Source organism: Rhinatrema bivittatum, chromosome 3 (assembly GCF_901001135.1).
Source record: "Rhinatrema bivittatum chromosome 3, aRhiBiv1.1, whole genome shotgun sequence".
Classification (NCBI taxonomy): Eukaryota; Metazoa; Chordata; class Amphibia; order Gymnophiona; family Rhinatrematidae; genus Rhinatrema; species Rhinatrema bivittatum.
Window position 1 is genome coordinate 23,486,862 of NC_042617.1, and position 13,182 is coordinate 23,500,043.

At 46.9% G+C, this 13,182-nt stretch overlaps 1 protein-coding gene across 6 annotated transcripts in view; it reads left to right on the forward strand.

Moving 5' to 3' along the window:
- BABAM2 (BRISC and BRCA1 A complex member 2) overlaps nucleotides 1-13,182 on the forward strand; it is a 624,699-nt gene that overhangs the window by 578,276 nt on the left and 33,241 nt on the right. For 5 of the 6 annotated variants that reach the window (XM_029592946.1, XM_029592943.1, XM_029592944.1 and 2 more), the window contains exon 11: nucleotides 1,457-1,610. The exons of the other annotated variant lie outside the window; for it this stretch is intronic. In XM_029592946.1, coding sequence (XP_029448806.1) covers nucleotides 1,457-1,610 — 154 coding nt within the window. The remainder of the gene's footprint in view (nucleotides 1-1,456; nucleotides 1,611-13,182) is intronic. 6 annotated transcript variants of the gene reach the window in all.

Genomic DNA, 13,182 nt, shown 5'->3' on the forward strand with positions numbered 1-13,182 from the left:
GATGATTTAGGTAAGCCAATTAGTAGGGAATTGCAATAGTCCAGACCAGAGAAGATTAGTGTTTGAAGGACGGTTTTGAAATCATGGGGGTGAAGCAGAGGTTTTAGGTGTTTGATTACATGTAATTTATGAAATCCTTCTTTTATTTTTGAAGAGATGTGAGTTTTATAGTTTAGATCGCTATCAATCCAGAAGCCCAAGTCTTTAACGTTGTCTTTGAGTTGGATGGTGGTATTGTCGAATTGGAAAGGTGGGATAATTTTTGGTCTGGCATTATTTCTGGCGATTAGAATGCATTCGGTTTTGTTCATATTTAAGCATAATTTGAGCTGGAGTAACATGTTTCTGATTGAATCAAGGAGTGAGGCAGCTCTAGACATAGAGTCTTCAATGGAGGAGGAAATTGGAATGAGAATTTGAATATCATCGGCGTACATGTAATAGGTAATATCAAGGTTGGATAGGAGATGACATAGCGGAATAAGGTAGATGTTAAACAGAATGGGAGAGAGTGCTGATCCTTGTGGTACACCTGTATTGAGGGGGATGGCATTTGAAGAAGAGTTGTTATAGGAGACTCTGAAAAATCTATTTTTCAGGAAGAATGAAAACCAGCTTAGGGTTTTTTCAGCGAGACAGATGTGTTAGTATGTGCTGCTAGTGATATCTTTTACAAACTCTATTGCACCTGGAATTAATAAGGAAACAGAACATGTTAACGTGAGTTGAGGTGTTTGCTCTTCATTTAGTTGATGCAGCATCTTTTGCAGATAAAATGTTTTGGGGTTTTTTTGTGCCATTGGATGGCCACATGTGCTTTTCTGTTAGAGAACATGTTCATTCCATGTCTCAGTTTTGATGGGCAACCACTGTAAGATGACATTATTTGTACTGTAAGGAGCAACTCTCACTGCTCCTTTGGGCTTCCAGCTCAGTCAGAACCAGGGCCAGAATATGGCACCATGAGACTTCCTTCAGAGATTTTTCCCTTGTTTCATATCCCCTCAACTCACCTAGCCAGTCATTGTTGTAAGAGTCCTTGCAATCCTGCATGAACCTGAATCTGGCCACCAGGCATCGCCATAGCTCAGGGACTGAAACTCCCAGAACATCTTTCATAGGGTCCCCAACCAATCCTGAGAGCAGAATTGAAGTCAGATTCCTAAGCAATGCCGCTGAGCTATAGGTTTGACATAAATCACAATTTTAACAAAGCCAGCTAACAAGTCTGATTCATTGATCTACTGATTGCAGGTTTATAGTTGTACTCTATGGCAGTTTTATATATCAGATCTAAAGTAACATATCCATTTTTTAAACCAAGTGACTTGTCCAAATCAGAGAGAGTCTCTAATGAAGCTCAGAAATTTAACATTCTTCACACTTGTAGTTTTTTGCCTCTTGCTATCTTTAGGTTGTTTCAAGTAACTTCTTTTCTTTTTCCTTCTCTCCACAGTTGATTTGCCCCTGTATTTTCCTCGCGACCAGCCTACGCTAACGTTTCAGTCTGTCTACCACTTTAGCAACAGTGGCCAACTCTACTCCCAGGCCCAGAAGAACTATCCTTACAGCCCACGCTGGGATGGCAATGAGATGGCTAAGAGAGCAAAGTAAGCCATAGCTGTGATCACGTTACATCCTCAATGTCCATTTGGTTTTCTGCCCAGGAGTTGCTGTGTGCTGAAGAATAGGATTCATTGTATGAATAATCTCAGAAAGCTGCTGACTTCTCTGTCTTCTGTCATCCAACAGAACTGAACATACTAATTCTACTAAAGCATGCCACAAATGAGTAGATAATGAAATGAAATTTAGGAACTACGATGTAATTTAGAAAGCTATATAGAACTTGTATACTGTGAAGAGTAGCGGGACGAAACATGCTATCAATAGCAAGGTCACAGGACATGCAAGCAAATGAGCAATGGTGTGCTTAATAAACGGGTATCATTACATGGTAACACACTGTAGTAGATGAGGCAGAAAAAGACCAATGGGTCCATTCAGTGTGCCCAGCATTTTCTGTCCACATGGCCAAAGATATATCACAGCTGCCAGCCAAAGAGCATGAATGCCTGTAGGGTATTCCTTTTTATCCAGGGCAATTTTTATGATCTTCCTCTGTTATACTCTACCCTTCTGGGTAACTGAGCATGCAAGACCCTTTTTAATTCACATCCAGCAGTCCTCCCTTCCCATGTCCAACCACAAGGTCCCAAACTAAACTAACAGCCACCCAAACGTCCAGCCTCCAGGGCTCCCACATTACCTGACGTCGCAACCTGTTAAACACAAGGAACTAGTAACCTGCCAGTCACACTCGGCTCCTTGTGCTTCTCCTAGGGCTTCTCATTTTTTATTGTACTTTGCAGTCTTCCAAACAGACCCAGCTGCTAATTAATTTTATCGGCACAGCTTTCCAGACAGATACAGCTACTTAAGCACCTGAATTTCTGCTAGCGCTACTAGTTGTTACAGTACATGCAGCTCACCGGGCAGCTGTCTCTTCAGTTTTTTTTTTGCAACTGAGAATCCTGTGTGATTATGCCATGCCTTTCTGAAGTCTGTTACAATTTTAGCATTTGCCACCTTCTGTGGGATGGCATTCTAGATGTCCTCCATCCCATCTATAAAGAGAGATTTCTTGGTGTTGCTCCTGGGTCTCGCTCATATCACGATACCTTGTTCTGGAACTTCCTTTCCGTTGAAACAGGTTTAGTTCTTGTCCCTTATTAATACCTTTCAGGTATTTGATGGTCTCCATCATATTTCCCCTGCCTCACCTCTCCTCTACAATGTACCTTATTTTGATCCCTAAGTCTCATCTAATAAGGCAGGGGTGGCCAACGCCAGTCCTCGAGAGCCACAAACAAGCCAGATTTTCAGGATATCTACAATGAATATGCATGAGAAAGATTTCCATGCACTATCTCCATTTGTATGCAGATCCATCTCATGCATATTCATTGTGGAGCTCCTGAAAGCCAGGCCTCTTTGTGGCTCTCGAGGACTGGCGTTGGCCACCCCTCTAATAGGGCTTCTGGTGGAGACCCCACATTGTTTTAATTGTCCTTCTCTCGACTGCCTTCACTCTATTTGTATCCTTCTGGAAGTATAGCTTTCAGAACTGGATACAATATTTTACCAAGGACCTGCACAATGGCATTTTTTTTATACTAGTTATACCTCTCCCTATGCACCTTAGCATCCCTCTGGCTCTGGCCACCGCCTTGTCACACTATGTCATTACCTGGTAATTACTGGATGTAATCACCCCGAGGTCTCTCTCCCCTGTTCTGTGGACATCAGTAACTCACCTCCCATTATGGACCACTCCCTTGTATTTCTGCACCAAAAATGCATAACTGCATTTTTTATTAGTAAAAAATTGTTGTCAAGGAGTTCACCACTCCCCAGGCTTTCTTAGATGGTTTCTCATACCTCGTATTCAATCAGGTGTGTCTTTGTCTGTTGCAGATCTTAGCATCATTTGCAAAAAGACAAACTTTGCCTCCTGACCGTTTCCATATCGCTCATTAAGATATTGAACAAATCGATCCTAGGACTGATCTCTGAGGTACTCCACTCATCACCTTTCTTTTGTCAGAAGGAATTCCATTTACCTCCATGCTCTGTCATCTGAGGGGGGGATATGATAGAGATCTATAAAATCATGAGAGGTCTAGAATGAGTAAAAGTGAATCGGTTATTTACTCTTTTGGATAATAGAAGGACTAGGGGGCACTCCATGAAGTTAGCATGTGGCACATTTAAAACAAACCAGAGAAAATTCTTTTTCACTCAATGCATAATTAAGCTCTGGAATTTGTTGCCAGAGGATCTGGTTAGGGAAATTAGTGTAGCTGGGTTCAAAAAAGGTTTGGATAAGTTCTTGGAGGAGAAGTCCATTAACGGCTATTAATCAAATTTACAAAGGGAATAGCCACTGCTATTACTGGCATTAGTAGTAGAGGATATACTTAATGTTTGGGTACTTGCCAGGTTCTTATGGGCTGGATTGGCCACTGTTGGAAACAGGATGCTGGGCTTGATGGACCCTTGGTCTGACCCAGTGTGGCAACTTATTATGTTCTTATGAGAGTAACAGGGAGGCAGTAATGTATTTAAAAAAGGCTTGCAGCACAGATTTTTTTTTTCCTGGAGCCCCTAAGCTGACTAATGATTATCCCGAACAGCAATTAGTCCTTCCCAGTCTCTAGTGAATAGAGAAGCCATCTCATATCCAAAGAAGAAAGTGGTCTATGGCCTTAAACTTTAAGGAATGAAAGCCTTTCTCCCAGTGAGAGCTGACGTGACAGCCATTTTGGTCAGTCGGTCTTGCAGAACCTTTTCAGTAACTAAACCCAACTCTTCCTGCCTCTGGCCATGTTTTCGGGTTCAGGCTGACTCCTCTTGTTCCAACAGCACTGGTTGTTGTGCCATTTGGAACCTAGTTAAGTGCTGTTTGTACAGTGTTTGTGTGGGAGCAGCCTGTAGCTAGGTATTCACCCACATGTGATGACTACCATCCTGCTTGTCCTAGGAGAAAGCAGAGTTGCTTACCTGTAACAGGTGTTCTCCTAGGACAGCAGGATGTTAGTCCTCACGAAACTTGCCCGTCACCCCCTGGAGATGGGTTTCTCCTGGGTTTATTTTCTTTTTATCATAATTATATGTTACAAGACTGAAGAGGGACTCCGCATGGATGCGTGGATAGTGGCAAGCTGGGCATGCTCAGTGCGCTTGGTCAAAGTTCTAGAAACTTTGACAGAAGTTTTCCGTGCTGGGCTCCATCTGATGATATCACCCACATGTGAGGATTAACATCCTGCTGTGCTAGCAGAACACCTGTTACAGGTAAGCATAAGAAAACAAATACAAATTTTATTTTTTTTAATTTATTTGTAAGTTTTTATATACCGAAGTTTAGCGAAAGGCCTTCACTCTGGTTTACAGGTATAACAACATATTACAGGCATAACACAATAAGTCTAACATTAGATACAACTAGGTTATAGCATCAGATACAGCTAGGTTCGGATATCAGAAACAAATAGGGTATATATAATGATTATATAAACAGGCAGTAGCTAGGGTTTGAAGCCTTGGTGATTGGTACAACTACTCAAAAATTTACAGGTCTGTACTGTAAAGTGCGGTTGGAGATTCCCCGTCTGCAACTCGCTGTGGGCGCACAATTGGGACGCGTAAAGCGATCCTGCGATACAGTCTCCAGTTTCACGCGTCCTTAGCGCTTCTTGAAACTGACGCATAACCCTTTCCGCACGCAGCATGTATATCATATGTAAATGAACTAATTAGCTATTTAATGAAGGAATTAGCTATTCCCTCCGATACTGTGATGCGCGCTCCGATTATCTCCTTTGTAACCCGCTATTTTGCCGCGTCCTTAGCCTGTTGGTTTACTGCCTACCCTCTACCTGGTGTTAGTCCTGCACCATGGACGACCTCCATATATACTAACCCGCTTTCAAACTGCATTCAGCCCTTCTTTTTGCATGAACGATGCTGCACGGAACTCCGATTGCATTAGTTATTTGCTTAAAAAAATTATTTCTTCCCGCATGTTCTGTATGGGAGCTGACAGCGGCTTACAAAACAAATTACAGTTCTCATAAAATGCTAAGGTTGTTATATATACATATATACCTAGATGTCACTTTCCGAATGCCCCATCTCCACACAGGCGGGCGGGCGTGCGGTCATCGAGGCGGCGGCGGGAGGGCGCCTGTTCATCCAGGCGGCGGCGGGAGCCGGCGGGCGGGTGGGCGCCCGTTCATCCAGGCGGCGGCGGGCGGGTGGGCGTGCGTTTATCCACGCGGCAGCGAGCGGGCGGGTGGGCGTCCGTTCATCCAGGCGGAGGGAGCCGGCGGCGAAAGCGGCCTCCAGCAGCCCGCGCCAGCAGTGAATGAATGCACGCCTGTTTACGACAGTGCAATTTCGGCGCTCAAGGCAGTCACATGCCGTGACGTCAAGCGTCGTGACGTCACGCCTTGAGCACCGAAATTGCACGGTCGTAAACAGGCGTGCATTCATTCACTGCCGGCGGGGGCTGCTGGAGGCCGCTTTCGCCGCCGGCTCTCTCCGCCTGGATGAACGCACGCCCACCCGCCCGCCATCTCCCGGATAAACGCACACCCACCCGCCCGCCGCCTCCCGCCACCGCCTGGATGAACGGGCACCCGCCGCCTCCCGCTGCCGCCTGGATAAACGCGCGTGGAGATGGGGGATTCGGAAAGTGACATCTAGGTATTTATATATATATATATATATATATATAATAACTTTTGTTTTAGTTTTGGTTGTTTTAGTTTTGATGGTTTCCCCCCTCCCGCCTTGCTTCGGGAGGGGGGAAACCATCCACTTCCTGGTGCCTGTCATTTCAAATGCCAGTTGAAATGACAGGTACCAGCGCACCCAGGTTACTGTATAGGCGCTGTATTAAGCACCTATACAGTAAAATGGGTTGCGCGGGCCTAACGCTTCGCCTAACGCTTCGCAGACGCGGCTTGCATTTGCATGCAATTTGAATAGAGTATAGAGCGGTAGGTGAAGAGAACTGTGCGTGCGGGGAACGAGGGTGCGCCTGACACTGCCGCACTCTTTCTAACGAGGCATAACTGTATCGACCTGTTAAAATGTTCTAATCCAAACCCTTTTTATGTCTGTTGCACAAGAAATATAAAACATTAATTAGAAGAGAACAATGCAGCTCTCTTTGTGACAACATTGATGTATGTTGGTCTGACCTGTAATGACTACAGACAGCTCCAAAAGTAATGGTTCCAACTGCTCTGACTTTTCCTTACAAGCAGAATATTTACAAGTCACAACACATTACAATTTATGTGTACCTAGGTCTTAGTTATCTGTGCTGAGCATAATAGGTTCTACTTCATCATTCCATTTCACAAATCCCTCCTCCTTTGACACCTTTCCTCTCGTATGCTTTAGTTTGAAGCTTTGAGATCACAAATCTCAATCCAATACACAAATCATTGTTGCATCCAGTGGCGTGCGGTCAGACCATAGGTGTCGCTGTGAGATGGAAAGTATCATCCCAATTTAATACATTGGATCGGGCAAGGATAAATCAAACCCCTGCCCGATCCAAATCTCATCTCCTGCTGCCGCTGGGCCAATCTCACAGCTTTTACTTGCAAGATCAGCCCTGCGACAGCAGAAGATGACATTAAGATAAATGCCACTCTTGCCACCACCTGCCCGACAGTTCGGCAGGCTGCTGTGGAGCCGGTCCCATGGCGCCTGACGAGAGAGAGAGAGGACGCAGTGGCCACCAGCAGACCCCATCCAGCTGGCGGCAAAAGAGAGAAGGAAGATCTAGTGCCGCTAGCAGATGCCATCCTGCTGGTAGCTAAAGAAGAGGCCCAGGCCTTGTGTGTGTGTGCGCGTGGATGACTACCTGAGTGGGTAAGCTCCTGTGAATATGTGGGTGAGAGACTATATGTATGTAAAGGTTAACAATGTGTGGCTTGGTAAAATTCTGTGGGTGGGTGTGGGTGGGTGACTGTGTCAGGGGGAGGATAAGAGTCTGTGGGTGGATGAGAGCCTGGTTATGTGTTTTTGAATGGGTGGGATTCTGTGTATGTGCATGTGAGAGAGAGGCTGTATGTGTGGGGTAGGGTTTGAGTGTGTGTGTGGCTGGGTGAGAGGCTGTGTGTGGGGATTTGTGTGTATATGTGACTGTGCCAGTGTGTGGGTGTGGATGCATAACTATCTGTGGGTGGATGAGAGCCTGGGTGGTTAGGGGGGGATTGAGAGCCAGTGTGAGTCGGTGGGGGAGAGCCAGTGGGTGTGCGTGAGAGAGGATAAAGTTTGTACAGCTCTTCCTCCCTCAATCCATAACAATCTCAGAGCGGCTGGAAATCAAAACTTCACTGGCTCCCAATCAAACAACGGATCGAATTCAAGACCCTAACTATAGTGCACAACGCCTTATACAAAACGGAGAACAACACACTCAGCAACATGATACATCAACAAAAACCTCAAAGTCACACCAGATCTGCAAGCAAATTATTTCTCGACATACCATCACTCCCAACAGCGAAACTCACGAGTACAAGAAACAGAGCCTTCTCAATTGCAGGCCCAATCTTATGGAACACCTTACCTCAATACCTAAGATCGATATTCGACTGCAAATCTTTCAAAAAAGAACTGAAAACCTGGTTATTTAGCCAAACTTTCAGAGATGGCGTGGGCTAAATGTCATTACCCCTCCACCAGAACTTCCCTTCCTAGATGAACTCAATAAGCTACACTAGAGTTTTGTACTTTGTACCTTGTTCTTTTGTTCTCTGTGAACCCACCTCCCAGTGCTTTCCTGCAATGCAAAGTTTAAGGTAAACACGCCGCGACCCTGTTCAAGCATTTAAGTTTTGTTCTATGTTTCTCTGTTACCAGTTCGATGTATTCTCTACCACTCTATGTTCCATGTCCTGGTTTCGATGTTATAAGTTGTTCTACTGTAAACCGGGGTGAAGGCTAACTGCTAAACCTCGGTATATAAAAGCACCGAAATAAATAAAATAAATAAAATAAAACATCCCAGCTATTAAGAGCAGAAGATTTTTAAAATCCTTATTTTTATTATTGGATATTATTTAATGTGTCTGCTGTTTTGAAATCTTAATATTGGTATTTTTGGAAATTTTATTAGTATGGTTTTACTTTATGATTGTTTTATATTTCTTTATTTTGTTGTTTGTTGGTCTCTTATTTTGCCCTTGGTAAGGGTCTGTCTGTTCTACTTGTGTGATCGAGGTGAGGGATTCTGCTAGTTTCTAGGGGTCTATAGCAGTCTGTCTTGTTCCATTTTCAATAGGTAGTGTATTCATCTTCTAGAGCCTGATGCAATGTTTGTAGTGCTGCTCTTTCCTGGGTAGGGTTGTTGCTGTTTGAGTCCTGGGAGTTAGTAGTGTTTTGATATAGCAGATTTGTCACTTGGAGTAACTATTTTTGGCAGGCTGTGATAGCTTTTATTGGAGCTATGTAAGTATTATCGAGAAATACTGAACGTGAGTTACTGAGACAATATAGGACCCCTGTTTAGACGTGAATGTCTCTGATCTGACATCTAAAGAAGAGACTTATGTAGTTTTAAAAGCTTTGCACAATACTTTTATGTGCATGTTTTGTTTTGTTTTATTTTACAGGTGTTTTAGGCAGCCTGCCTTGTTTTTGCTTTCTAAATAGGAGGTATATTGGTGTCTTAGAGCCTGATGTTATGTTTGCAGTGTTGCCTTTTCTTTGGTAGGGTTGTAGCTTGAGTGCTGGCAGTTATTGCTATTCTTGGTTTGGGAGGTTTACTATATAGTCTTTAGCCCCACTCCTCTCCCAGTTAACTTATGTTATGCCACAACTTTGAAAACTGCATTAACGTATTTGATCTTTGTTTCTTACATTACATCTGCTATTGCCTTATGTTAATTACCCCAATAATGCTATATTGTATCTTCTCTATTATTATTATTATTATTATTATTGTATTATTGTTGTATATTCTCTTTTCCTAGCGTGTAGCAAATGGAGTCAGGACCAATGGGTATAGTGTGCTCCTGATAGCAGTTGGAGACGGATCAGATTTCAATCTGACGTCAGTCCTAGTACATATACCCCTGCAGGAAGCCCTGCTCTTCAGTTTTTTCCGTCTCCATAGCAGTTCGGGACTCTATATATGCTTGCACAGCGTTAGAATATTCTAACCAAAGAAATCCAAAACAAAGAAGAAAACTTACCTCTACAGATGAGCCCCGCTCTCCTGCGGTGATACCTACGGGTCCCTCCCACAGTCGAGATTCCTGAGGTGATTTCCGTGATCCCTCAGAGGTAGGCTTCGGTCCAGCAGCAGGCCCCCGGTGTGGACTTAGCCCCCAGCATTGGGTGCAGCTGAGAGGCAACAGGTGCAACTTCGAGCGCGGCGGTGAAGGTACTTTTCCCTCTCCCCCCGCAGCCGGAGACCACCGGGAAACGCCGAGACAAGGTAAGGTAGAAAACTTCTTAAAAGTCTCCAGTCTCCGAGGCTCGAATAGCTGCACAGATCGCCAGCCGGCGTCAGTGCTACCGGGTTGATCAGCCCTATCCGGGCTAGACCCCGGTCTGATTCGAGGGTCCTCCCACGTGGAGACCCTCCGAGGTGGTCACCATATTGCTCGCATGGTCGCCGTCGCTATTTCCATTTGATCACTGCCCTGTCTGCCGATTCAATCCATGCGCACAGAGGCGAGCCGTGCGCACAAAATCACTTGTGCGCACACCGGCACGTGCATAAGTACCATGCGCACAAGAGCGCCGGACGCACAGCCACATGCTCAACTATGCCGGGCGCATAAGTAAACCCCGTGCGCACAGCGACGCGCATCCGACCTACACGCACAACTTCGGCGCACCCAGAGTGCATAACTCAGCCTCCCGGCGTACGCTTGAACACATAAATTGGAGTTTTCTGCAATCCTACGTGCACAAACCATGGCACCACTGGACAAGAAGCTTAAGGCTCAGGGCCTCTGCCCAGCATGCCACATCAGAGCTGCGCAGCACGAGGAGGCCACGGCCTGGGTCTACAGGGCGAGGAGGCTCTGGGTGATCAAGGCCAAGGTCCTCCAGACGGCACTGGGATCCGGATCCACCGACAGTACACCTGATCTGGCTACCTCCGGCGGAGGCCTCCCTCAAACAGGACTCCCCGGGGACATGGCGCCTCTCAATTTAGACACAGCATCTTTCTCCTGGGTAGAATTCTTCAAAGGCCTACATACCTTTGTCCACATGCAACCGGCGCCTCCAATGACACAGCCACAGCCTGCCCCAGAGGACCCGAACATCTCAGGACCCTCTAAACCCAGAGAAGTGCCCCTCCCGCCTCAAAGCCCCAACTTTGGGGACACTGACACCTCGGACGAGGATCAAGACTCACTGGAGGAAGAGGAAATCCCTCTAGGGATGGAACCTTACTGAACCATGAGGCGTTTCTTTGCTGAAGATGAACTATCAGACCTTGTGGCTCACAGCCTGAAACAGCTCGCTATCCCAGGCACAAGTGCCACAGGGGAACCGAAGATGAACCCCCTCCTCAAAGGACTCTGCCAGGCCTCCCGCCATTTCCCTTTGCTGCAGGCTGTGCAACAGCTGATTGACCTGGAATGGGAGGCTCCGGAGGCCACGTTCAAAGGGGGGACAGCCCCCGGCATCGTGTGCGGCTGAGAGGCAGCCCTATATCCCCTGGACCCCGCCGCCAAAGACCTCCTGGCATTCCCCAAAGTGGATGCCATGGTCAGCGCGGTCTCAAAACGTACTACCATCTCAGGCGAGGGAGGAGCGGCACTCAAGGCTGCCCAGCACAGACGTCTCAAATCCATCCTTAAACAGTCATTCGACGTTTCAGCTATGTCACTACAGATCGCGGCCTGCTGTGCCGTGGTGACACACGCCTGCTTATCAAAGACCAGGAACACCATCACATCCGTCGAAGCACTATAACCACAGTATCATTCTTCACGGATGCGACCTCAGACCTGGTGCGCACTGCAGCCAGAGGCGTCTCGTCCGTTGTGGTAGCCAGAAGACAACTCTGGCTCAGAAACTGGTCAGCCGACGCGATGTCCAAGACGAGACTCACGAGAATGCCTGTTAAGGGAAACCTCCTGTTCGGAAGCGAACTGGAGAAGTTAGCCGACAAATGGGGTGAATCCCCAGTATCATGGCTACCGGAGAACAAGAACAAGAGAAGCCAGTGCCCCTCCCCCCGAGCATCTAAGAGCAGGGGATCACAGCGCTTCAAACCATACAGAAGTACATATCAAGCTTCTCGCCCCGCAGGCAGGGGCCAGTCCTTTCGGAACAAACACAATAAAAGGGGAGCCGGCACTGGTCCAGGCCCCAACCGCACCCCACAATGAAGATCAGCTGACCCATCCACAGGAAGAAGCCATAGGGGGCAGGCTTGCCCTATTCTACCAAAGATGGGTCGAGATAACTTGGGACAAATGGGTCCTAACCATCATTCGAGAGAGATAGTATCTGGACTTCTACAACATCCCTCCGGACAAGTTTGTGAAATCTCCCTGCCATGACCCTTTCAAGAGGACGACAGTGGAATCTACACTGGCCAAATTGCTCGACTTAAAGGCCATAACGCCGGTGCCACTATTCCATCTATTTTATCGTTCCCAAGAAAGAGGGTATGTTCTGGCCCATCCTGGACCTCAAGTCTGTCAACTGCCACCTGAGGGTACCTCGCTTCCGCATGGAAACCCTACGCTTTGTCATAAGGGCAATATAGCCGGGAGAATTTCTCACATCCCTGGATCTGTCAGAAGCCTCCGCGTTTTTTACCTTCACGATCCTGGACCATCACTACCAGTTCCGGGCACTACGCTTCGGGCTAGCCACAGCACCCCGAACATTCACCAAAATCATGGTTGTTGTGGCGGTAACACTGAGGAAAGAAGGAATCCTCGTACACCCATATCTGGACGATTGGCTGGATCAGGGCCAAATCCCCAGAGGAAAGTCATCAGGCGACCACCAGAGTCAAAACTCTACTGGAGAACCTTGGGTGGGTGGTCAACACAAACAAGAGCTGGAAATCCTTGGAGTCCGGTTCGACACCAGACAAGACAAGGTCATTCTGACTCCTACAAGGAGAACAAAACTGATGAACCAATTGCGAAACCTATTAAGCAGTCTTCACCCCAAGGTGTGGAACTACCTCCGAGTCTTCAGTCTCATGACATCCACACTGGAAGTGGTGCCATGGGCAAGAGCTCACATGCGACCCCTACAGCATTCCCTACTGTCACGATGGAATCCGATGTCCCAGAATTACTCCGTCCGCCTCCAGCTCCTGGAGGAAGTTCGAACCCAGCTACAATGGTGGCTACAAGAAGACCATTTGAGCAAGGGAGTAAGGCTATCCCCGCCGACCTGGATCCTGCTCACCACGGATGCGAGTCTATGAGGGTGGGGAGCCCACTGCCAGGAACTGACCACCCAGGGGCAATGGGAGAAGGAAGAGTCAGGATGGAACATCAACCGACTGAAAGCATGGGCAGTCAGGCTAGCCTGCCTACGGATCAGTCACAGACTCCGGGGCGAATCGGTCAGAGTCATGTCTGACAACACCACAACAATGGCCTA